Source organism: Epinephelus fuscoguttatus, linkage group LG21 (genome assembly GCF_011397635.1).
Source record: "Epinephelus fuscoguttatus linkage group LG21, E.fuscoguttatus.final_Chr_v1".
NCBI lineage: Eukaryota > Metazoa > Chordata > Actinopteri > Perciformes > Serranidae > Epinephelus > Epinephelus fuscoguttatus.
In genome coordinates this window covers 6898901-6925255 of record NC_064772.1, presented here as the reverse complement: position 1 = coordinate 6925255, position 26355 = coordinate 6898901, and the positions used below count along the sequence as shown (strand labels likewise).

Genomic DNA, 26355 nt, shown 5'->3' with positions numbered 1-26355 from the left:
ACTGTGTTACACACTGCCAAGAGGAACGTGCATGTCTCTTTGAATTGTTTTAACTTCTGTGTTGATTGTAAGTTTGTAATGAATGCACAAATTCTGCAAAAGCAATTAAAAGTTTGATCATAAAAAATTAACACTGATGCAGTCACTGATAAGCTAAAACATAACGTGCACCAGATGTCCCCACTTGCAACCATCACCATTAACCCTTAGCATGCATTTTTATTTTCTTTAGCTACTTATTTTCATTAAACAGTTCCTCCTCATTTTGGTTCGATTATTTGTCTTTTATTTTGAAAGTCCGTACCAGAACTTCCACCCCGACCTGTGTGACTTGATACTTCAGTTGCTAGGGTGCAAACTCCATGGCAACCACACCACTGAGAAGGAAAGTTGAGATTTTAGTTTTTTTCTTTTATTTAATCGATAAGCATGCAGAAGATGACGTCTCTCTTCCATAAACTCAGAGGCGACACTTTGACATAAAAAATGCCAGCCACAAAAGTTATTAAGCCAGAACCAGTGGAAGCTGCGAGAAAGACCCTCGAGAAAACCAAACCGGTGAAGGTACGGGCGGTTAACGGAGGACAAAGTGAACTCAAAGTACCGGCTGTGCGTAAAAGTCGCGCGTCGAGCTGCCCGAGGTGTCCGCAGCGGGACAGGTGTGAGCGTCGCACCGGACCGCAGGGCGCCGCAGTCCAAAGAAGCTGTGATAGGAGGACCAGGTCCAGCTCCACCGCCCCCAAACCGTCCACAAACTGCTCCAGGACAAACCCGGACTATCAGAGGGCGACCAACTCTGTGATACATGCTGCCGTTAACCCAAAATGCCGGGAGATGACCGCCTGTCAGAGGGAGCAGCGGGGGGTCAGGGCTGAGACGAGGCACGCAAGTCAGAGGTGAGACAGAAGACATATGTCTGGGTGTCCTTTAAAACAAGAATCTGTAGTTAGTGTCCTTCCACCACCTGTGGGAACATTGATTTGTATGTAATATAAGGGGGTTTTGTCCCATATGTTCTTACAAATTTTTTTAGTGGTAATAAGATCGGTGAAAACACTGAATAATGGTATTTTCTTAGCATACAAAATACATATGTGAAGTGTATAATAGTTGTTAGGTGGGTCAACTAATCACTGCAGAGAGTGTCTATATTTTGCCATTTTTCCACGTTACCACGTTTAGGCTGTTTGCATGGAGCATTTGAGGTCTCATGAATGTTTTTATTAAAGGGACAGTTCACCCCAAAATCAAACATACATATTTTTCCGCTTTTCTTTAGTGCTATTTATCAGTCTAGATTGCTTTGCTGTGAGTTGCTGAGTGTTGGAGGTATCGGAAATAGAGATGTCTGTCTTCTCTCCAGTATAATGGAACTAGATGGCACTCGGCTCATGGTGCTCAAAGCACCCCAAAAATACATTTGAAAAGCTCAACAACAATGTCTCTTTTCAGAAAGCACGACCTGGTTACTCAAGATAATCTACAGATCTTGTTGTGAGCAGTTTCATGTAGGAACTAATTTCATTCATCTACTCATGGATGAGAGGCTTTGCTGGTGACAGTGTAAGATGTAAACATGAGGGACTGTGCCCACCAGAGCGTTTTTTCCTTCTGAGGTCAGCATAATTATTTTGCAATGGGAGCACCGTGTCTTTACGCTGAACTACAAATGCCGGCAGCAGGACGAGGTGCTGGGCAGGAATTCTGCACCAAGCACTGCCAGTTGGGCAACATATTGACCTCCACAGATATTTCACATCAAAGCAACCAGACGTAACCAAAGCATCTCAGCTGAAAAGTTGCTGTGGCTCCAAAGCATTCTGTAACACACACAGCTGGGTGCTGTCTGTGGAGCGCCTGGCATTTTCAACTGGGAAAAAGACCCTTTGGTGGGCCCAGGGCCTTCATGGTCTCCTCCTTGGCTGAGCTGTAACGTTTGCAAGCTGAGTGGCACCAGGTGAGCTAGCAGTAGATTCATGCTTCTTTCTGCGTGGTGATATAGTTGGCGGGTGCAGTTTGGTAGAGAGAAAATAGTTCCTAAATGAAACTGCTCACAACAAGGTCTGTGGATTATCTTGAGTAACCAGGTCATGATTTCTGGAAAGTGACACTGTCTATGTTTACATGCACACTAATATTTCACCATTACTCTGAATAAGACAATATTCTGAATTTAATGGAGGTTATGTAAACAGCATATTCGTTCTGAATATTCTGAACTAGGGCTTTTTCTGAATTTAGTATTTTCCAGTGAAGGTGTGGGATATGCTGATATTATTCGAGTTTCAATAGCATTATTTGGACATGTATACAGCACATTCACAATATGTGTCTCAGTATTTGGTTTTTACCGCAGTTCGCAACACACGGTCTCTTAGCTGTTTGCGGTCAGCTGTGTGCGTTGTGTACAAACCAAGTCGCCAACAGTTTGCAGGGCTGTGGGGCAGGAGATGCATGCTCAAAAGAAAAGCAAACATTACTGGTCAGAAGGAAAAACACCTACTTTTAAAATGATGAAAGACTTAGATATCAACATGTTTTTGAATGTGCACAATTTTTGCAGCACTGATATCTTCTGTTTTAGCACAGTCCAACAAGTCCACTAGCAGTAGCAAACTTTGAAAAAATCCTATTTTGATGGAAAGAAGCAAAATTACAAGCGTCGCTAGCTGTTCCACTTTTACCACATTTTGACATGATAAACAACATGTTGGGGCATGTAAATCCAAGTGTGCACAGCTGCATGTTAAAAGGAATATTAGTGGATTATTCTTTTTCATTATTCATGTTAAGAGCTTAGTAGGAATATTGTCTTTGTCAGAATATGGTTGATGAGTTTTTCAAATGTATTTTTGGCACTTTTAGCACCACAACCTTAGTGCCATCTAGTTCCATTATACTGGAGAGAAGACAGACGTCTCTATGGCCAATATTTCCAACACTCAGCGAATTTAGCTTTAATTCAATTCAGTGTTTTTATTTGGTTTGTTTGCAGCTCTAAGCCTGAAATTCACTAAACATAATTTTGTTGTATATCTACAATGACAATTAAGTGTCTTATATCTATGTCTTTGACAGATATTTTACTTGTGGTTTTTACACCCTCATTTGCGTGATTACTTTTAGTTTGAATGGATCAAAATGACTAATCAGATAATCACACTGTCTTAATTTGCCTTGTGAATCTCTGCAGCCTGGAGAAAATTAACCTGCAAGTCTTGAAGACAAGATTTTAGATTTTTTCACGGAACAGTTTACTATTGGATAAAGACGAAAAATGATCGCTGATAAAGGAATGATTGGGCATTACATTGTCTCTGTACAGAAAAAAACAAAGTTCTTAATAATCTTAGTGAAATTTTTAGAAATGTAGGAACTTTATGTTTTCCATCTTGGAGTAGATGTGTGTTGGGGCACACTCCTACCAGAAATGAGCTTTGAGGAGTAAAACAAATGCTTTCATGCCCTGAAGCTTTAATAATATTCAGTGTCTCAGGTTTAATGTCATGGCATTTCTTATTATTTAATCCAGAGTGAAAAGAGACAAAAATAAAACAGGCCTTTCAGTCTGATTTCAGACTGGTCGGCTGCTCTTCAGCTTTAGGGAGTGTTTACTTTAAAAGGCAGGTAAACTGTCCAGCAGTATCCTCCTCCTCCTGTTGCTGTCTGTGGCCATCTGTTGCAGTGGATTAATCCCACACACTTTACCACCCACTGGCATGACAGACCTGCAGGTGAACTGCTGTTTGTTGGACTGTTTGAGATTTCACTTCTACCAGGAACCACGTGTACTGTGGTACTGTGATGATCATTGTCTCCAACAAACATCATATCTAAGGCTTTTTTATTGCCCAAACATTAAAAGTGTTCAGTATTTCGCAAGTAAAAATAAATAAATAAATAAATAAACATCAGAAAATAAAGAAGAGGAAGAAGATGTACTTCATTAATCCCAGAGGGGGAAATATTTTTTTTCCCACACACACAGGCCCAAAATACACACACATGCTCAAACAGTGCCTTTACATGTATTAAATGGAGAGATGTCACAGTGAAGGGGCAGCCTATTGACAGGTGCCCCGAGCAGTTTGGGGTTCTGAGCTTTGCTGAATGGCACCTTGGCAGTGCCCAGGGGGGGGGCAAACTGGCATCTCTCCAGCTACCAGTCCATGCTCCATACTTGGTCTGTACGGGGACTTGAACTGGCAACCCTCTGGTTCCTGAGGCACGCCCCTATGGACTGAGCTAATGCCGCCCCAGATGAAGATAATTTTTCACAAAGGAAATATTCTCTTTCTGTTATATCCCGTTATACATCTGGTGAGCTCTCAGATTTTGGGATCCTTGTTGGGATGAGAACCAGCGGTCTATCATATAAAACAGTAAATGTGGGAAAGGTAACACCTGCACACTTAACTCTATGCCACAGAAGTTTAAAAGTGACATTCAAGACTGCAGCCATGGAGTCAACATTCCCTGCTATATTATATCATGTAAGCAAGCACAGCTATACAGTATATGCTGTACCAGTGATTGTCAACTGGCCGCCACATTCGGCCCACCCAAGCTTTCCATACAGCCTACAGAATATGAGTTAATTCAGAAAATGTGAGGAAGAAGAAAATGCATTACAGTATTTAGGATATCTACTATTTTCCTACATTGAAGTGACCCTCAAAACATTTGAGATGGAAATAATTTTATTAGGAATGATTTACTAACCCCAAATATGCATGTTTGACCTGTGGGTACTAAGACCTACTAATTATAAATCCATCTGCCAGCTAATTATTAGTGTTAGTGATGCAGCAGGATCAGGCAAGCTTACTTGAAAAATATCACGTCAAAAAGTGACAGCAGCGTCCTGAGTAAGTTATTAATAACTTACAGAAACACTGCATGCAATTTTTCTCCTTTCACTGTCTCCTCCCCTCTCTCTGTCACTTTCTCCCTGTATCTCTCACACACATTAACTCTGCTGCGCTCAGTCCAAGTCTCTGTTCTCAATCCTGACAACGTGCTACTGTAATGCATAAAGTTCAGGGTTTACAGGTTGGATTGGGTTTTGGTGGTTGATTAAACCATATTTTGCTGGTTGGCCAGTTTGTATTAAATTTGGGAAGCTGAGACAAATTCCCATCCTATAAACTTTATAAATGGGATGCTGCATGTGCCATATCTTCATTTGAGAATGGGGACAAACTCATAGCTCTTAATTAACATTTTGTTTTATTTTATTTCTACATGCTCTTATTAAACTTTTTTTTCCACATTACATTATCATAACATCTTTACACATTGGCATGCAAAGGTTTGGGCACCCCTGGCCAAAATTCCGTATACTGTGAGTAGTTAAGTAGAAGATGAACTGATTTCCAAAAGACATGAAGTTAAAGATTAAACATTTCTTTAATATTGGAAGCAAGATTGTTTTTTTAATTTTAATCTTTTACAGTTTCAAAATTACAAAAAAAGGAAAAGGGTCTGAAGCAAAGGTTTGGCCACCCTGCATGGTCAGTACTTAGTAGCACCCCCGTTGGCAGGTACCACGGCTTGTAACTGCATTTTGTAACCAGCTAAGAGTTTTTCAGTTCTTGTTTGGGGGATTTTCACCGCCATCCTCTCTTCAACTACAGCTTTTTCACAGATGGTGTGATGTTTACTTCCAGAATTGCTGGAATTTAACTGAATCCACTCTTCCCTCCACCTGTGAAATGTTCCCTGTGCCACTGGCTGCAACACAAGCCCAAAGCATGAGCCACCCTCCCCGTGTTAAACAGTAGGACAGGTGTTCTTTTATGAAACTCTGCAGCCATGATTCTCCAAACACACCTTTGCTCACTGCATCCAAAAAGTAATAAATAAAGTAAATAAAATAAAGTCTGGCCCCCACAGTGTCTGCTTTAAAAAAGTAAAATTGACAAATCTGGTTGATGACCCCTGCTCTGTACAGTATATACAATAAATAGTGGCAGTAGCTCAGTCCACAGGGACTTGGGTTGGGAACCGGAGGGTTGCCCTTGAGCAAGGCACCGAACCCCCCAACCGCTCAGGGCGCTTGACCAAGGGCAGCCCCCTCACTCTGACATCTCTCCACTTTGTGCATGTATAGGTCCTGTTTGTGCATGTGTGTGTCTTTCGGACCTGTGTGTTAATGACAAGCAAGAGTGAAAACATTGAATTTCCCCTCAGGGGGAATAATAAAATAAATAAATTAAAATGAAAGCTGTTGCATTGCAACATAATGGATTGACATTCTACTCAGACTTCACATGGGATATCAGAAAATAGAACATAGTAGACATTAACGCTAGCTGAATACACCTGTGAGCACCATTGTTGGTCGCTGCGTGGGATGTGAGGCTAATTAACTGCAAGTAACTCTGATAGCTAACATTGTTGATGGCAGGACTATCAGGACTCACAAATCAGCCTGTTTTCACGAAAAACATTTGTTTCCGCTCCATCACTGACACTTTTTAGCAAAATATTGTTTATTTCCATAATTACATTTCCAGGTCATAATAACGTATTGATGTGAACCAACCTTTTCATGCATGTCCTGCAAGTGAAGTGTTATGGTATTTTGTTACAATAATACGTTTCCCATCAGCAACTGATGGCAACAGATCAGGATAAGAACAGGTCCTAAACTTACGCAAAGCTAACAAGTGGAATATGCTTAGAATGTATCTGCTGTTTGTTGGCTAATGCAGGAAAGGAAGGCTAGCTAACGCTCTGACAGGAACCTAGCATTACATTGTGAGACGATAAAATGATCATTTTACAAGTATGTTTCTGTTTTAGTCACAAAGCTTTCACCATCATCCCCCCGAACCCCAAGAAAAGAAGAGAGATCCAGAGAAGTAAGTCGTCATCTGGTGTGTGCATCAGAGAGGATTTATATCATTATTTTCCATGTTAAATTAATTGTTATGTGACATGTGATTGGTTGAGCAGAGGCGGAGGCGGAGCTCGCCGCATTAGAGGAGCTTCGTCTGAGCAGAGCAATGGCTTATGTCTCCATTAACCCCAGCAGTGTTGGTGAGACACATACAACAGAAGATTTATCATCTTTAATATGTTTCTTGTTGTACATTACTGACTCTACAGGTCTCTGTGTGTGTGTGTGTGTGTGTGTGTGTGTGTGTGTGTTATTAGGTGGCTGTATGAGTCTGGAGGAAGTGCGCTTGAAGCAGCAGCAGGAAATGATGCAAGCCAAGAGGAAACAGAAACCGGTCTGACATCTTAAAACTCACTTACATTCAATTTTACATTTCAAGCATTCAGCTAAGATTAAAAATAATAGTAATTTTAAAAGTGCACACCAAACATTTAATAATAATAATTTAAAATAATGACAATTATTTTGAGATAGTTTGATAGTTGTGTAATGCATACGGCTCTCCCCATCCAACCTGGGATCACAGGACACAACAAATTAATCTGCATGCAGTGCACAGAGATTTAAACAATACTACAGAGAGCTGAAAAATACACAGAACCAATTCACATGTTTTATAATGATTAAATATGTATCCTGGAAAAATCAAAATATAGGATAATTAAATAGTTAATCTTGCCTTCTTTTTCATAGTTTTTAGACCACATTAAAAAGGAAAAGTTCACCAGCAAGATGAGCAGTTACCCACTCCGTGTTACTCACTGCATTTGTGAAGAAAACTTTGTTCTTCTAGCCTCAGCAGTGAACAGAGGAAAAAAGCAAACATTCTTCATTAAGTGAAGTAGTGATTACAACTGTTTAACAACTGTAAAACTATGTTAAACAAAACAAACTCTCACACAACTTATTCAGTATAATCCAAGTTTCATTTATCCATTTTCACTAAAACCTTACAATATAAAACACTCTCACCTATAAGAGTAGTACACCTGCTCTCACAGAAAGAAATGGCCATATAGGTCGACTGTGCAAGCAATTTATCACAACCCACAGAGTGCTCCAGGGATGGGGTTTTTCCGTATGCTGATGAAGAAGTTAGCAACATCCTGGTTCCCTCATTAAAAGGCCTATGGGATTTTTACACTGGATTTTGGATTATAGTGGAAAAAACGGTCTGTGGCAAACAAACGCATATGATGCCACGTTTTGATTAGCAAGATAATCTTCACAAATTAACACTGCTTTTAAGAATTCCGAAACGTAAATTCAATCGCCAGACATAAAAAGCTAAGGCCAGGCTGTATAAACAAAATACACTACTGTGCACATGACTCAACTTTGCCCCCACAACAAGGCAATGAAGCCATGTTTGGCATGATTACATTCTGTAGTCTCATTTAGCCACTTGTTAGCATCCGCCTTTTAAAGACACATCAAAGCTTCAGAATTCACGTAGGGTATTTACTGATGTATTTTATGCCATAGAATAAAATGTAAACATCTCTGAAGCTCATTTTTTGGATACTATATTCAGTGTTAAGGCATGCAGAGAAAAACCATGTTTCTTTCATAAATTCAACATAACACGTGGTAAGAAATTGTTATACAAATGGTCAGTTTGCAGGTGTAGTATTCCTTTCAGTAAAAGTAGCAATACTACAGCATAAAAATAATCTGTCACAAGTACACACCCTGCCTTCATAATTGCACTTAATAAAAAGGCACAAAAGTATTGGCATCATAAATATACTTTACGTACCAAAAGTAAAAGTTCCCATGCAGAATGGCCCGTTTCAGAATGTATTATTGGATTACAATAATTGCAATTTAAATGTTGCGGCTGGTATTAATATTGCTTAACTACAGTACAGTTAGTAAATAAGTAAGTGCTTAGTTTTTTTGTACCACTGGTAGCAGTAGAAATATTAGTGTAATTCAGTGCACATGTTATGCTTAAATAATTCATAGTATGTATTTGCCTTGTTGTTGTTTCAGATGAAGAAACAAGTGATGGAGCAAACATCTGTACTGAAATGCTAAGTGTCACTTTTCCGCCTGTCTCTGCTGGGAGCTCAGCTCCTCGCTGTGGCTGTTGAACACAGTTTTAAAAATATTAAAATACAAAATGAAATGTAAAATTACATTATTTGTATTGAAAGCATGACATAGCTCTAGCTATAGTTATTCTGTATGTTTTGTAAATAGTTGTTTAGTATGTTATACATTGTGTATTTTGCATAGAAAATATGTCTCATATACAGTTTAAAGGGGTTGTTCACCCAAATTACGAAAATAATTTTAACTTTTTTGTTTTCTCACTTACCACTTGGAGAATCTGGAAAAACACAAACTGGCAACCCAAAAGTTTTTTTTTTTTCTTAATGTTTGGCAGCATTACAAATGAAGCATTACAAATGGACAAAACAAAGCCATTTAATCTTACAAAGCCTTATTATTAGAAAGTGGTGCCCTCATTTGACTTAAGAATTGATTTGTGGCTCATTTCAAGATGTAAATACTTAATTAAAAACTTTACTCCTGATGGAAACTAGCCATGTAGATAGATTTAGTTTAAGCTGTCCATGTAAGATTTCTGTTTCTGCCGCCACCCACATACAATTGATGTTATTGGACTCCACCCATTTAAAAAACTCATTTTAGAAACTCAGAAGCAGTGAGTTTCTCTAGAAGTGATGTAGAAGTGTTGTCCTAGTTACAGTAGATAATTCACAGAACAAAAATAAAGCATTCCTCTCAAGTCTGATATCATGTCAGTTTAAGTGTACACTGTATTGAGAGAATTTTCACAGCTTTACCTTGCTGTCAGACAGTGATTTCCAACAGAAAATTAAGTTTCTACAAGCTTTCTGTAAAGTCAGACTCAGTGACTCTACTGCTGCCTCAATCAGTTAGGATGTTTATGTTACTGTGTGACTTTGGCATTTCAAGGAGCTGGTTCAGATTCACCAAAGTCACACAATAACACAAATTAACTAACTGATTGAAGCAGTAGTAGACCAGCAGCCCCTGCGTTCAGTGAGCTAAAATTATTGTTTTTCTCAATGGAGTCTGGTGGCTTTGAGCATGTATGGGGAACTAAAGTCGTTAGCTGCTTCCCAGTCGAAATGGGCTGTCTTTTGGAAAGGTAAAGCAGTAAAAATACTCTCAATATAGCGTACACTTTAAGTGATATCGATTTTTTTAGGTGGCTAAAATACCTTTTGTTGCTGACCCCATCCACAGCAGTACATTGCTTAGCTTTTGTGTTGTATGCCTGCCTACTTCTCCAAACTGGGGTGTACTGACTGACATCTATTGTAGGTAACACACTGACCTCATAGGTACCTCATACAACCCCACCTCAAAAAAACAAACAATCCCTTTAAAGTGGGCCTATAAAGTTGCATAAAATTAAAACACTCAAGTAAAGCAAACTCATAATTGTTCTCAACAACAGTAGGTGAGTAAATCTACTTTATTCCTATCCAGCATTGCAAAATTGACATTAATTACAGATGGCCATAGCAGGCACACACAAATACACTCTTTAAGTGCTGTTAATTTTTCCTAAAGGTTCCTGAGTTTTTGTGTTGACTTAGATTGTTAAAAGTAGCATTATTATTATTATTATTTTTATTTTATTGAAATCTACATCTGTGAAGCAGACATCAAAGGGCATTGACAAATATGCACATCATATATTTACACAGAAAAATTACCCATAGTAGTTTAAATGTTGATCCTTGGACAGCTTTCACTTTTGTACCTTATTCAAGGCGTGGTCTGTAAACACATCACGCCATTCTTACATAGGGCGTGTATTACGCAGATGATTGGCAGAGATGTAAAGTGAGTCACTGTAAATGACTCCGAATCTGTTGTGCACTTTTTCACCTGTACTGAAACAAAACCACGGCCAATAAAAGGAACATGTGCAGTAAATTAATAACACTGATGTGTGCGTTTGTATAACTCATGTTGTGTCTCCACGAGCTTGCTTTTACTTTTAAGGATGATTTTAAAATTGTATCTCTGACACACAAGGCAAGGCAAGTATATTTATAGAGCATATTTGAAGGAGCTGTTGTGCCCTCTGACCTTTGGGAGGACAGATCTTCAGACAGACAGAGCGAGGATTTCTGGCTGCTCCAAGGTCAAATCTGAAAAGTCATATTGATCATACTTTTGTTTGGACTGTGGAGCAGCCTCCCACAAAGTTTCAGAGAAGACAAATTATCACAATACATTAAAAAGCATCTTGAAACCCATTTTTTATGCCTCTGGACCAGTGATGGCCGTGGAGGCATTACGTTTCCAGCTTGTCCCTCTGTCTGTCCGTTTTTCCATCCCTCTGCCCATTCCTCTTTTCTTTTCATCTTTCCTGTAAAGAGCTGTGTAACTTATATCAGAAATGTCCTAAAACAGCTGGTCGCTGTCATTTTTTTAATCAAATTGGGGGAAGTTGTGCATTTGTTGGGGACTATTTTTAGCAGCGGCTTAATCCACGTTATATAGTATGCACATTATAGGAGTATTTGTGGCAGCAGGGCGGTGTATGGGGACTGAGTCATAATAAACTACTGTATGTGTGCGTTCATGGTGATGGAAGAACATATCACCCAGTTCAACAGTGTGGTCCATTTTTATCAGTTTTGGGACAACATCAGGATTTGATACACACACAATACTTGTTGGGAAATACATTCACTGTTGCTTTTGGGGTTTTTTTTGATGACGGTAAGTAAAATAAAATATATCACCTAAATTTTCCTTTCAGGGTTGGGACTTGGCATATAGGTTACGGTTCATCTCCAGGGAGTTAATTTCAGTTAATTAACTGTCAGTGCTGGGGAGTCACTACTTACATTTAATGGAGTTACGTTAACTAAATTACATAATAACTCTAACTGTAGTCTGTAACAGTTACTGAGAAAAAAGTAGCCTATGTAATTAAATTACAATTACTAATCAAAATGGTAATCACAAAGGGGTTACACTGAAATATATTCATTCATTCATCTTCTAACTGCTTCATCCTCTTGAGGGTCGCGGGGGGGCTGGAGCCTATCCCAGCTGACATCGGGCGAGAGGCAGGGTACACCCTGGACAGGTCGCCAGACTATCGCAGGGCTGACACATAGAGACAAACAACCATTCACGCTCACATTCACACCTACGGACAATTTAGAGTCACCAATTAACCTAGTCCCCAATCTGCATGTCTTTGGACTGTGGGAGGAAGCTGGAGTGCCCGGAGAGAACCCACACTGACACGGGGAGAACATGCAACTGAAATATATTATTTTCGATAAAAAGCTTATATGTAGAATATAACATTCATCGTGTTGCTTTGCATCTCTTTGCCATGCAGAAATGGGTACTGTGTTTTGGCATGGCCTATTGACAAACATTTTTCAGCTTTGCTGCCCAGTTTCAAAAGTAATCAAAAAGTAATCAAATGTAATACGTTACATAACTTTGATGCAGTAATTAAAATAGCCACATTATTTATACATTTTTAAGGGTAACTAGTTATGTGTAAAAGTAACCTTCCCAACACTGTTCATTGTCCTGTGTGACAAGTTTGTGTGTGTTTCTGTCATTCTCTCCTCCACCAGCAGAGGTCGTTTTCTGCTCGTTTCAAAAGCAGTGAAGGTGCACACAGGGTGGAACACTGATGATGACCACATTGCATATTGTGTAAATGATGACTGACGTTTGTTTGGAGAACATCTGGCTCCCTGTAGGAATAACCTATCATAAAGAAGTTATGTTATTATGTTATAATCGCACATAATTTAAAATGCGGAGAGATAAGGTCACAGCCAAACATCACGAACCACTGGACAAACATCTTTGTTTTCACTGGGATGATTCTAATGTTACAGTCACAGATTAAAGGACGGCCGGCTAAATGTCAGCATCGTGCGTCTGTCTCAGGCATGCATAATTAAAATGTCATATTAGGTGACTGAGACAGCCAACTACGCATGCGTGAGGGAGATATTGCAATATCTGTAGTTGAAGCAGCTGTAATTGTTTTGTGTAGCCATAATTGTAGTCCAATAGAGACGCCATTCAGTGACGCTGATGCTGCATTCAGGGAGTCCTCGCAAGCTCCGACTTTTTTAATGCCGAGTACCGAAGAGGTGAGCATATTATGTTATGGATGTATGTCTTTCAGGCAGTATTGTGCTTTCAACTAACTGTAGCTCCTGTAGCAAAGTGTATCTGTTTTAGTAGTCAGTCAGCCAACAATAATTCTAATTATTTACTTTAAGTGCCGCATTTTTGTTGCTGTATAAATCTTTCGCCTCTTTTATCTCAGGAGGACGTGGAAATTGAATATAGGGCCTATATTTTCCTTTTCTTTCTAAACCTCTTCAACGTCAGATTCTTTGAGAAAATATTTTCTTCTTATCGTGTTAGGGAAACATGACTTTAATGAAAAGTTTCTAATGACTGTGTTGGCGCATTTATTGTCCCAAAAGTCAGTTCCTTTGATGCAAAGCTGTCTCAGCCCAGGAGAGACATTATAGTAGCCTACAGAATGTCTTCTATCAACCAATGATCTCAGAGATATGGCTTTTATCAGTCTATTGCAGTTCTTAACAGAACACTGGAGTTGGAATTTCTGACAAAACTCCTCATGCTGTAATAAATTATCATCCATAAAATGAGCGACAGCCCAGATCCCTTTTGATCTCCTTTCTTCGATGTTCACAGATTGACTGCTGAGCAGAAGTGGTATAATGTAACAACATGATAATAGCCTACTTTGTAACAGTACTTAAGTATTTTTAGGGAGTATCTGTACTTTACTTGAGCTTTTATATAAGCAACTGTCACTTCTACTCCACTACATGTCCTACATTAAATGTAGGCCTATACATTTACTATTCACTGAAAGCATCAGAATCTGGGAAGGATTTATTTCCAAGTAGGTTTTCATTTGGAATTTGCTTTGGTTATGGTGCATACATTAAAAAAAATACCATAAACATATTAAAAGCAATAAAAATAAAGCAAGTACTGCAACACTGAAGACACCCAACAACATCAATGTAGAAGAGAAATATTACAATAAAATGACTATAATACTTGGACTAAAAAGTGCTATAGTTTAGCAAATATGTGCAACAAAGCTGTTTATAAATGTATCAGCTAATAAGCTGTGCAGGAGGTTCAAAAATATTAGTCAGACAATGCGTAAAAGTTCTTGCAAAATAGTTACTACAAAATATGGAAGGAAGCAGGGAAAAGAAGAAAGAGACAGACCAATGAAGGAAAAGGAGGGAAGGAAAAAGTCCTTTAAGTTGTGAAGAAGACTTTGTTTTTCCGTCCATTGTAATGTCGCTCCGTGTTCATGTCAAGAAGAAATAAACTTTAGAGTTCTCAAAATTCTGACTGCATGCTTTGTTATTATCAGCATTTACTTGTACGTTTACTTTGAATACTTAAGTACTTTTAATATCATGAATATCAGCAGAAGTCTTCTCTTGCAAATGGGTTCACAGGTTTCCATTAGTTTCACATATTTTAACACAAATTTAGGTTGAAATAGTTTATGCTATTTTTTTTATATTTTGTTGTCTGATGTGTAATGATTGAATGAAAGAATATATTAATTTGACTACAAGCTGTGTTATGTGATCAAAATATTTGCTTTTGTTGCATGTTTTTAATGTTTTGTGAGTGCCTTTCAGTTTAGGTCTGTGTGTGAACTGTTTGGAAAATGTTACTTCTGAATGGACAAATGTGTTCAGGTAATGTGTGTGTGCGCGCGTGCGTGCGTGCGTGTGTGTGTGTGTGTGTGTGTCCGTCCCTTTGTTGTAACATCCATATTTCCGAGGGCGCCTGAAGGCAGCATGATTCGGTGGCTGCTGAGCTGATCTTTGTGCGAACGAAGCAGAGCGGTCGCAGTTAGCTACGGACAGCAAACACACAGAGGAGCGAAAAACGGCGGCGGAGACAGCTTCTGGGGCCGAAAACTCACACATACAACGATTGTGCAGTGACAGTCACAGCCTTAAAATGGTAAGAAAACACTTGAGAGTTGTGAACGTAACGCGGTGGCGCTATTTTTTATGACAATCAGTCTAGTCAAGAGCTAGCTGGCTAATGCTAAATGGTTAGCGAACTGTTTTCCTGACTCATTATTGAGCAGCCCGAGAAGCTAGGCTGCCATTTTACACCAACAACACAGACAGTTGATCTTCCCTTGCCACTGCGGTTAGCTCGGCCAAGGCAACATTTATCTGAAACATAATCACAACACTACATATGTATCTAAACGAATAAAAACTGCGGGTATAAAGAGAGACTGTATTTTTGATTTAAAGCTAATCCACCCAGCGCCAGGTAGCCGAGCTAGCGCTACTTTCAAGCTAACTGGCTAATTGAGCCAGGGAAGCTAATGATAGCTAGCAGTGTTGCGTAGCAGTGTTTGACTCCATTCGTAGCTCAGCGTTGAAAAATATCAACAGATATTTTAAAACGCGGTCAGTGTACAGCTTCGTCGTATTTAGTGAGATGATTATAGTGTCCTAATCTAGCTGACGGGGCTACAGTTTCTTATTAAACCGAACAGATCGGCCATCTGCCTCTTTGGAGCGAAGGGTAGTGATTTTTTTCAACCGGACACAAGGCTCCCACACTCCTGGAATACCTGGAAAATACCTGGTGGTCGCCACTTTTCAGGCCCGGAGATGTTAGGGAAATTGGAAGGAAGAAAGGGGACACGTTTTTTTTTTTTATATATAAAACTCTGAATGATCGGGACCTCTCTGCTGGTGGGGAATATTGTTGGTTGCTGTGTCTTTCTCTGTTCTGAATTTATAAAGAAAAAACAAACAGTTGGCATACCTAGTTGTTAATTCTGAATTCATATCTATTGCTTTTTGGTCATGGAAGTTTGACGGTGCCTTATGGTGATGGGGTAGTCATGGAAAGTTGACACGGTGTACGTGCCGAATCCTCACATCAAATCATATTTTATGAAATGTAGTTACATGTACAACATTGTTTTCAATAGTGTTTCCTCCGTTTGCTAAGACAAAGATACAACACTTAAAGAAGAACTACACCTATTTTCAAAAGTCATACATTTTATTTCTATGGTTGAAGACAGTCCAAAAATATCATTAAACATGAACAACTCTTTCCCAAATCCAAAAACTAGAGGGCCAAACTCCAAATTTGTGATGTCATAGGATATAAAGACTGGAGCTTCTTCATAAACAGTGACTGGTGAAAGATGTTTTAGATCAGGAGTTCCTAACCGGTGGGTAATGTTCCAGAAGTGGGTTGTGGGTCCGTTCTGAATGGACCACAGGTAACTCGCAGACGTGTCAAGTTTGTAAAAAAACACATTTTATTTTTAAGTACAGTGAATTTCAAGCACAGAGCTTTTATTTTGAACCACTGTTTCCTCCTGTAGAGCGAGTAAATAACAGACAGCTATTTGACAGAGCCAGCAAACTAGCTTGATGTCATGGCCAAACGCAAATATGACACTGAATATATCCAACTGTGTGGACCTTGTACTAATGGCTAAGGAGAAATCTGGACCCTATGGCTGGACCAGTAAGGAACCACTCTTCTAGATGACACAGAGCACCCAGTGCTTCTCAGTATAGATGGAATCACTGTGGTGTTGCAGTAAAAACAACTACTTCCAGCTAGACAACTGGCAGTTAATTTCAGCTGCAGAGATTTATAAAATCGGCGAACTTGTTGATTTCTGTTGTCATTTTCAGCGGTTGCTGTAATGTTTAAGCTATATAGTTAAACATAGTTGCCTGATATATCTGATGTTTGTGCTGTGCTTATTTTATGTACTTTGTTGCTTTGCTATCATCTTTGGTAAACCAAATCTATTTGCATGGAAGCTAAGCAATGTACTCTTATTGATGGGGCTGTGGCAAAGCGTATTTTAGCCACCTTAAAAAATAAATATCAGTTGAAGAATGCCCTATATTTGAATATTTTGCTCCTTTTTTTTTTATCTTACTTACTAACCAATCGATGCCACAGTAAACAGGCTGCTAAGTTAAATTACTTACTTAATTAATATAGCATACATTTAAAATGATATTGTCTTTCTTTAACAGGTCGCTAAATCTAATTGAGGCGGCGTTTACTCAGTGCTATTTGATTTTATGTATGTGACGTGAGGATTTTCTGCCTAGAAGTTACTGTAAATAAACATTGTGATTTGGTCTAAATGGGTACATTTTCTGTTTCAGCAGTGAAAACACTACTGTAAAATAAAGCTCATGTGAGTATGGAAGAGAAAACAAACATTCTTCGGGTCCACAAACCAGGCACCTATTCATTGTTTATGGGGCAGCTCCAGACTTTATACCCCTATGACATCAGAAGTTTAAGACTTACTTTTCTGGTTTTTGGCTTTGAAAGAGAGTAGCTTATATTCACAAATATTAATTGAACTTTTCAAGGCCATGGAAATAACATATTGGAACTCTTAATTTAGGTGGTGTTCCCCTTTAACAGCCATCATAGTTTTTAGGCACTTTTTGTTCTGCACATACATATATATATACATGTCTTATCACCTCAGAATCAACCTGCTTGAGTGAGAATGTCTGTGTGTGATGGTACACATGTATGTGGGGTTGGTGTATGTTGTGAAGTGAAGAACGTCTGCTGTCGGATGATAACTTTTCCATACATACCACGATAAAACACCTGCAGACGTGTCCATTCTTGCATAGATGGTTATTCAGAGGCTGAAAGACAACATTCATATCCTCGCTTAGATCTGCTCTATCATATCATTTGGAATTTGTCAGTCTGAGGAGAAGCATGTGTGTTAAGTCGACATTTATAGCATTAAATAACATAATGATATAGACTGCACTGCTAGTGGTCTTTTTGTGGCAGTTTATTGTTGTGGAGACACTGGTGTGTTACTTTTAAGATTTTGTCTTGCAGCTTTGAGTGGGATGTTGAATTTTATATTTATTGTAGTAGGAAATACCTATTCAATTTCTTTACTAATGTTTTGACTACGTGGAGCACATGTTGCACATGATTTGAACTTTTGTAACAGCTTACTCAACACATGCCGAGTCTAGTAGACGGATTCCTTCTCCGCTCAACATCATGCTGGCATGTATCAGTCTGCATTAGTGTTTGGTAGTGCAAAATGGCCAGTGGTCCTTCTAGGGCAGCACTATAGGCAAATCAGCAGAATGTAAACATGCTGAAACAGTGTGCATGTTGATATTGTGTTCAAAACATGCAGTGAAATCATTTTGCTCCTGAAGTTTTAAGGTGACGTCAGCCATGATCAAGCTGTCCTACCTCCTCCTTTACCTGGCCTGACCCATTTAGGTTTGTCTGCTTGATATGTACAAGATGCTGTGAAATGATGGCGCTGAGGGCAGTGATTGTAAAGTCAATCCAAAAGGGCTGGGAGTCTCTGCGTGGCTGCTCTTGTGATTGCTGAGCAGAGCAACAGAAATCAAAAGCTGCTTACACTAATGAAATGTCCTCTCACGCTGCCTAACCCGGCACCTGATCAGTTTGCGCCCACACACAAACACACGCACACCTTACGAGCATGTCAGTGTTCAAGATGTGCTCATCACTGCGATTCATCTGAAGCTTTATTGCTTCTTGTGACTCACTCTCACAGTTTGATGGTCTTTTTTTGGTCACCAAAACTCAGTTTAAGGAAAAGAGATCAAATCCCAGAATCAAGGCCTGTGTTTATGTTTATTTGCCGTGTTATTGTTTGTGTTTTAAATGTAGGGTATTAGGTTGTTGAGTCTGGCCATGACACACGGTGACCAGGGTAATCAGATTTAACAGGCTGGGCTTTTTTTCCCCATGAGCACCGCTCTCCCTCGCTGTCTCTCCCTTCACCACCACTCCCTGCATCCTTCCCATGCAGACACACTCCGGTTCCTGAGTTGTGGCAATACCTACTGCACTACAGGGCAGTAAAGACTAATTCAGTGTAGGAGAGTAGAAACTACCAGCCGAATGCAGGTGAAGCGTGGCTGTTTGGTTTGTCTGACAGATGAGAAGTCATCACATAGAAGTCCTAATATGAAAATCTGCTGGGATTTTGTCATCTTGTTGCTGTCTGCAGCAGATAGCAGGTAAGAATTTAATGTAAACGTAAAGAAATACATTTGCATTGCACACTGGCAACAAAGTCGTTTGTTAGAGTAAGTTTTTTAATTTGTTTGTAGCTGCTGGAAGCTAACGGCAGGCTTTAAACAACAGGATGGTTTCCCCTCCCTCCCCAGTTAGTCTCTTCCATCCCTCCATGGAGAGTTATTTTTAATGATACTGGTTGTTATTTGTTTATGGTGGTGCCAGTAATATGTACTGCTCCAGGCTTTGTAATCAGTCATATTTAGAGGTTCTTATCCTTTCTCATAATGTGGTTTACAAAACATCTTGATAATGATGACTGTGATGTCTGCAGTGGATATTAGTCTCATACATGTTTTATATTTTTAATATCTAGTTAAAGACAGGGTGGTAAGATAAGATAAGATACACCTTTATTGATCCTATAATTGAGAAATTAAGGAAATAACTGTACTAAGAGATGCGCCAATTCAACTTTTTCACTCCCAGTACTGATTCTGATACTTCATATCTGCCAATACCAAAGACCGATCCAATACCAGTGTCTTCTTTTTTCCATATTTAAAATTTGTGTACCTCTCTGCTCTGCAGTCGCTGAAGTCATTTAAAGGAGCAATAAGCGAAATTCATCATTTCTAGATTGAAGGAATTAAAAATTGCTATGTGAAGAACTAGAGGTGTAATTTCATCTGGAGTATAGCATGACCTCACACACCCTCTCTCTGTGTTGATCTCCAGCCCATTGTTTATTGTTTACAAGCCGGTCTGGTGCTACGCGTTCATGTACGTTCATGTGAATTGGCGCTTGGCGCTCCCTCCCTATAAAAAGCTACAGCCAGTGAGCACTGGCAGCGCATATTTTCGAAGCCAAATGGCGGAAAGCTGGGGCTAACCAGTGCTTCCTCCTCAGGTTCCACTTCACTCAGCTGTCCCACAGATCCGCTGCCTCTCCCACTTTAACCTCAATAACAATCCGGAGCTAGCTGGGAGCGGCTGGTGAGGCGTTAGCCGCAGCATGACCGGAGGGAAGCACAGCCGGTTAGCCTCCGCTAGCTTCCCAGCTAGCCCTGGCTCTCTGTTTGGATCCAACCAGAGCACCGAGTCCTGGTTTGTTATTCAGGTTAATGTGGGAAGAAGCAGCTTGTTTGTCGGGCAGCTGAGTGAAGCTGGGTGAAGTGGAGGCTGCTGAGGAAACACCGGGATGGGTTAATGTCCGGAGCTTGAGTTATTAGCGGCTCAGTCCCAGCAATGGGTCAGGCGTTACGGTTGTGTTAGGTGAGTAAGGTAGCCTGGCAGCCCAGCTAACATTTTCAATTAGCATTGTAAAATGTAGCCTCACAGGCAGCCTCGCGGGCTACATTTTTGTAATATATTTGCTGAGATGGAGGCGAGGCTCAGTGACTAGAAGAGCTGGTAGAAGCGCCCCATAGCTGTAAGTTACTGCAGTAGCCGGTAGGGCTGTACCCAAATATTCGGATATTCGAATATTCGTTTCTATGGGTAGGTATTCGTTATGAAAATTTGGTATTCGATATTCGTTTTTTTTATTTACTTATTTTTATTATTATTATTATTTTTTTTTTTTTACGTATTTTTTTTTGGTGTTAAATGTAATCTTTTTGTTGTTGGTAAATGTAGGTTATCAATAAATATCAAAACTTTTAAATTGCATTGTTAAAAATGTGAAAATATAGTATCACCTAGCAACGGAGCTTGTGCGCAAGTTTTACCACTTTATGAACTATTCCCTCTAACTTGTAGCTGTTTTTTCATTATCTTTTGAATTTAATATGAATTATGGAACCGTTTTTGTCAACGTTTGTTTCCCCCGTTTTGTACAATAAATTATTGTTTAAAGTTTCAACAAGTTTCTTTTGGAGTGCGTGACACAAGTGTGTTTTGAAAACGGCTGCGGACTGTCACCTGCTCAACGCATCAGTACCGTCGGATGCCATAACAGTAATAGCCAATAATGTCAAAATATCATTTACAGACCGATTTAACAGACGATCACTGCTGCCCAACCCGCAGGTCCATTTGCGGGTCCCGCGGGTAACGGGTCGACCCACGTGTCACTACTCAGCTCAGTCTGTAAGGCTGTACACACAACAGTAAGGCTATAGACATTATATTCTATTCAGGCCGGCAGAACCAGCAGCGCATCGGCTCTACAGTGCACGGCACTGCTGATTAACCATTTTATTGCAGCACAGAGTGTCTGCCAGCAACCAGTTACTTGCAGAGGCTTCCTACAGCTTGTTTCAGTGGTTCCGATTTAATCAGAAGACAAGTTAAACAGGATGACTAGCCAATGTGAAAATCAAAAGAAAGCATAGAATAATGTACTGAAGAAGACTGTTGTGCCATCACATTTTTTTGTGGTTTGAGAGCAAAGTTTCGGTCGCTGCTGTGCAAAACTCTGCAATACAATTAAGTCCGAAAAAACCCTGGAGGAGTGCTTCGCAAGGAATCTTTGACAGGAGCTGAGCCTGGCATAAAACCAGAGAGAGCAGGCAGCACGGCCACAGCCCCCGCCCGCCCGCCAAGAATGAATATTCGAATATTTGTTAAAAATTCTGGCGAAGGTCCAAATGTTAAAAAATGGCATTCGGGACAGCCCTAGTAGCCGGTGGCAGCCGACTCGACTAGAGACATCTCCAGATCCCAGCTAGTGCTAACATTGGGAGGGATCCGGCAATGGCTCTCGCCGAGTCGGCTGCCACTGCGAGCCAGGCGGGAACCTGCGAATCTTTGGTATTTTTGGTTGAAAAATCAATTATTCCCAAGGAGTCAGAGAGAAGGCAGACAGCAAACTGGATATCATTTTAATTGATGAGAGCTGGATGGTAGAATTAGGTTAGGCTTGCAAAAATAAAACAACAAAGGTAACAGAAACAACATTACTGAAACATTGAATTTCCCCTCAGGGGGATTAATAAAGTAAATAAAAATAAACTTAACTTAAACTTACTGTTCAAAGTTTAAATAGTTTAAATTTTTGTTGTCATTTGCAACGGAATTTACAATCGATGTTACATAGCTTCTTCACACAAAGAGAAAACACGGGCTCTCTGGGCAGTTACTGGACATTACTGGCATTAAAAATAGACCACATTAACATGGAAATTATTTTATTTCATTTTTTTCCCCATTCTTATTAAACAATATGGCATCAGCATATGTCCTTTTGCATGTTTTGTTTCACCGTCCTGCTATTTTGTCAGACTGTTTGTTTTTCCCATGCCATCCAGAAGGTGTTGTCTGTCTGCTGTTTACTGTCTACCTGATTCCATGTAAGCGCAGCAGTAAAGCAGTTAACAGTTATCAAAATAGCTGTTCTGTCTCAGTGACTTGATTAATTGTCCTAAGAGTTTCTTATCTTAAACGTACTCAAAATTTCAAGATTATTTGAAGTCTAAAGGAGAAAATAGATGTTGTTTTGCTTCTCCTGGGTAACTGACACCTGCATAAACATAAACAGGTCCACTAGTCTGTCAGCAGAACTTGTTGACAGACACATATAGGCTAGTTGTTCCCTGAAAAGAATGTGTGTGAAGGAGAACCGTGCAGACCACGGTGCCGCAACACCGAAACAGGATTCCTGTTTCACAACAAACTTTCTAGAAACTGTTGCCACTTACCGAGCTGCCCTCAACATCTTGTTACTTCAGGTCACATAGCTGATTATAGGTCAGATACTGTAGTGAGACACACATTTAAGACCTTCTGGTGTGGGAATTGGAAATCTGATCCCAGTGCTGCTGTGAAGGCCGCCTTTCTTCACCACCAGTGAATAGAGGCACAAGAGACACAGAGAATGAACGGTCTGCCTTTCTTTAGTCGAATGGCTACTCTGAGGTATTGTCTGCCCCAGTTGCCATGGCAACTGCTGGAGCACCTCAGGTAGGTAGGGCTGCCTTTTCTGAGTTAAGCGAGTATCTGATGAAGAGGAGTGGAGGCTGAAACAGGTCTAGAGTCTCGGCTGAGCTGTGTGGGCTTGCTGACGACAGGTCCAGCTCTGCATCCGTCACCAACCAGCATCCTAATTCTACATGAGCCAGTGCTGTTGAGTTTAGGGTAGTACGATCTTACCTAAGATTGTGGGAAAAAGGTAGTTGGATGGTTCTGGAAGTGTTGGTAAAAGTTTTTCCAGATGTTTGAAAGTCAGCCAAAATGAGAGGTATCTATCCATAATTTACATTTCTGATGTGAAAACAAAAACATGCAGGATTTAACTTGTCAGTAGGAAAACAAGCACAACAGATCACTGTTACTTGAGATGTTGTTTATGAGAGTTGTTCAGCTTCACGCAGCTCTGCCCACTGGCTGCTTGAGTCCTGAATATTTTAAATGGTTAAGATGTAAAATGTAGTTAATATACCTGAATATGAACTTGAGGCAGCCAATGACAAGATTGTGTTCAGATGCTGTCTTAACACGTTATCCTATATTATGTTGAATATAGAAAAGCTAAATTATGTAAGCTAGTAAAATGTATTTCCATTCTATTAGTGAGTTGGCAATCCATGAAATAAGCCTCAACTACTATTACAATCCAATAACAGAAGCCAACAGTACCACCATCTAATCCTTTTACACTGCCTCTTCAAGGTGGGAATTTTTATGCTGTTATGCTGCCTTGTTGCTCTTTATATAAGGCGGGATTGCAGTATTGGGGGACATAGTTGTCTCACCAGCAGCAGAGGTAGTAACAGTGCCAAAAAGGTGACAGTATAAAAGGGACAGCTTCCAGGATGGGACTATTGGCGGGACGGGTGTGACATTTTGACATTATGTGTGCGACCCACTGCCGGGAGATTTAAAAAGCAGCTGATAGCACTTAGCAGCTAACTCAAAGAAGAAGAAGAATAACAGCTGAAAATGTCTGCACATTTGGTAAACAATGAGGTCTGGGGGCTCCTTACCCTTTGAGTAGAGGGTGAGATCAACTGTCTCAAAACAGGGAAGGTAAATGATGTTATTGCCATGTTAATGCCATTATTATTGCCTCCGTGATTTCGGCATGCTGTCTGAAATCACACAATGGAGCGACATGATGCCGTGGTAATGCAAAAGTGGTGTAAAGAAAGGACATCGTAGCGGCTCTAGAAGGCAATCTGTGTAAAAAGGGCTAGTGTGGCAGTTAAGTTTGCCCATCTTGCTAGTACACAATCAGACTGTGGAGGTCTGATTGTGTCTAAAGAAAATGAACTGGCTACTGGTGAGATGTTTAAACTGGCTTGAGAGTTTGCGGATTGACCAGCCTGCGTAACGCGTAGGCCCAGAATCACTTCCTGTGCTTGTGCTGGCAGTAGCTGGTAGCTGGATGAAATGTCTTGTTTTGCTTAATCCTGCTAGATGAATATAAAAAGACTTGCACAGGATCTGAGTTTTAGAGTTGCTCTCTCTCATTGTCTGCATTGAAATTATAAAGAACCTCTGGTTGTAATCACATTTGGGAATCTAGCATTGGTCCAAAAGTGGCAGATTTCTATTTAACTTCAAGACATTTTTGATTATGACTGTTGCAGCAGGTGAAGCAGAGGTGTAGCTTTTTTTATGGTTGTAGTTGGTGGAGAGCAGTAGTGGCAGACTGCAGCTGCAGTGATGTGGTCAGTCTGTGGGAGTGGGGGGAAGGGATGCTGGAGACGGAGGTTGGGCGTGGAGAGGACGACAGATTTTAGTGACTGATGAAGGCCCGATCCAAGTCTTGATGTGCCTGGAGCTTACTGCTGTGTCACGGCATTCCCTCTGCCTCAGTGCTTCTCTTTATCATCATATCCACAGTGTGGCTTGGTGAACTAAAAGCAGAAAATGTACTGCAGTATCTGAATTGAAAAATTGTACCGTGCAGTGGTGTTCTACAACTGATTCTCATATTTTGTATGAGTATCTCTGGGAATTAGCTTTGCAATAAAATGCATGTAGATCATTTCTGGCATTGGAAAACAGGAGGTTGCCCAAAAAATATGTCTACTGCTTCTTTTTTAGTAATCAGTTAATCATTCAAGTCATTCAGTGCCCAGAAATGTCAAACATTCACTGTCTCCTTGTTTTCAAATGTGATGATTTGTTGTTTTTCTTTGTTTTATGTCTTGGGAAGTTAAATATTTTTTGAGTTTTGGACTGTTTGGTCACACAAACAGAACAATTTGAAGAGGTCACCTTTGGGTTCTGGGAACTTGCAGTTACCATTTTTCAACCAATTAACAGATCTACTGATGATAAAAATTATTTTCTTTCCAAAATATTTACTGAATTAAGAAATCCTAATAGTGCTTCCCAAGAATTAAACATTGAGTTTATTTAAAAGAAATTTCGTGTTGATTAGGTTTTGTCACATACTTTTTCTGTTGTGATATTGGAGTTTTCAAATTGAAACCATAATAGTTTGGATGCTGTTGGTCCTCAAGTCTAATTTAAGGAATAGTGACAAGTAGAGATGCACCGATTGTGAAATTCTGGGCAGATCCTGATGTGTAAAATAACAGTTTTGCTGATAGCAATATTTTTGTTGTTTGTTTTGCTTTTGTTAATTTTTTCACATTTGACCAAGGGAAACAAAGGCATCTACATTATTGTTAAAAAAAAAAAAAAAAAAAAGATTTAAAAAGAGAGAGCTGTTGTTAAGTTATGTATTCTGTCATAAATTACCCTATAGTTGACGTTTCAAGCTTTCCGTTCTTCATCAAGCTGGTGAAGAGCTGTGACTTGAACTGGTTGGGCTGATGCAGAACGTGAAGCTTGAAACGTCAGCTCAGTGGTTATTTAATTGAATATTTAATGGTGCATAGTCTAGTGTGAGAACGGTTTTGTTTTTGTGGGTTTTTTTGTTGTTTTTTTTTCTTGCATGGTCTCTTGTCCAGCACCTTGTTTTTTATCGTCTGCACATGTGTGCTTTTGTTAAGCCTTTAATATAATCCTTCTTTCACATGAAGAACAGAAACACTGCTTCAGAAACCTTTTTAATGTATATAATATATCACAGTTGTCTATTGCCTAATCTATTTTATATTGCTGTTAAAACATTAACAAATTTCTCCTTCAAACAAGTGTTAATTCATTTTTCATTTTTCTTTCCCCAAACTACATTTTACAAGATTACATTTGAACACATCATGAGAAGGTTATAATTTACCTTTGCTCATTTACCCAAGAGAGCTTGAATGCATCATAATGTAACTCGATGTAACACTCAATGTAACTTGTGCAGCCTCGATCAACAGTTAGTTCTGGCCATGGCCATGGCTGTTAAAATTAACTAGCTCTCCTCCTGCTGATGGCAACACACATTTGTTGTCCACAGTGTAGCATTATCAGGA

At 39.7% G+C, this 26355-nt stretch overlaps 2 protein-coding genes across 2 annotated transcripts in view; both read left to right on the top strand.

Moving 5' to 3' along the window:
• Positions 1 to 360: 360 nt before the first annotated feature.
• Positions 361 to 10837, top strand: zgc:194621 (uncharacterized protein LOC795037 homolog). Its single transcript, XM_049564787.1, has 5 exons — positions 361 to 896; positions 6808 to 6866; positions 6961 to 7044; positions 7162 to 7238; positions 8900 to 10837. Exons 1-5 carry the CDS (start codon positions 487 to 489, stop codon positions 8942 to 8944), a joined length of 675 nt encoding a protein of 224 aa, XP_049420744.1. The 5' UTR covers positions 361 to 486; the 3' UTR covers positions 8945 to 10837.
• A 3947-nt stretch (positions 10838 to 14784) lies between these two features.
• LOC125881497 (cullin-1) overlaps positions 14785 to 26355 on the top strand; it is a 37675-nt gene continuing 26104 nt past the window's right edge. The window contains exon 1 of the mRNA XM_049564579.1: positions 14785 to 14941. The gene's annotated coding sequence lies outside the window, so the exon portion shown is untranslated. The remainder of the gene's footprint in view (positions 14942 to 26355) is intronic.

Coding starts and splice junctions, on each gene's coding strand:
- zgc:194621 (XM_049564787.1), top strand. CDS start 487: ATGCCAGCCACAAAAGTTATTAAGCCAGAACCAGTGGAAGCTGCGAGA. Junction 7,045..7,161: donor CATTAACCCCAGCAGTGTTG/GTGAGACACATA, acceptor GTGTGTTATTAG/GTGGCTGTATGAGTCTGGAG. Junction 7,239..8,899: donor CCAAGAGGAAACAGAAACCG/GTCTGACATCTT, acceptor TTGTTGTTTCAG/ATGAAGAAACAAGTGATGGA.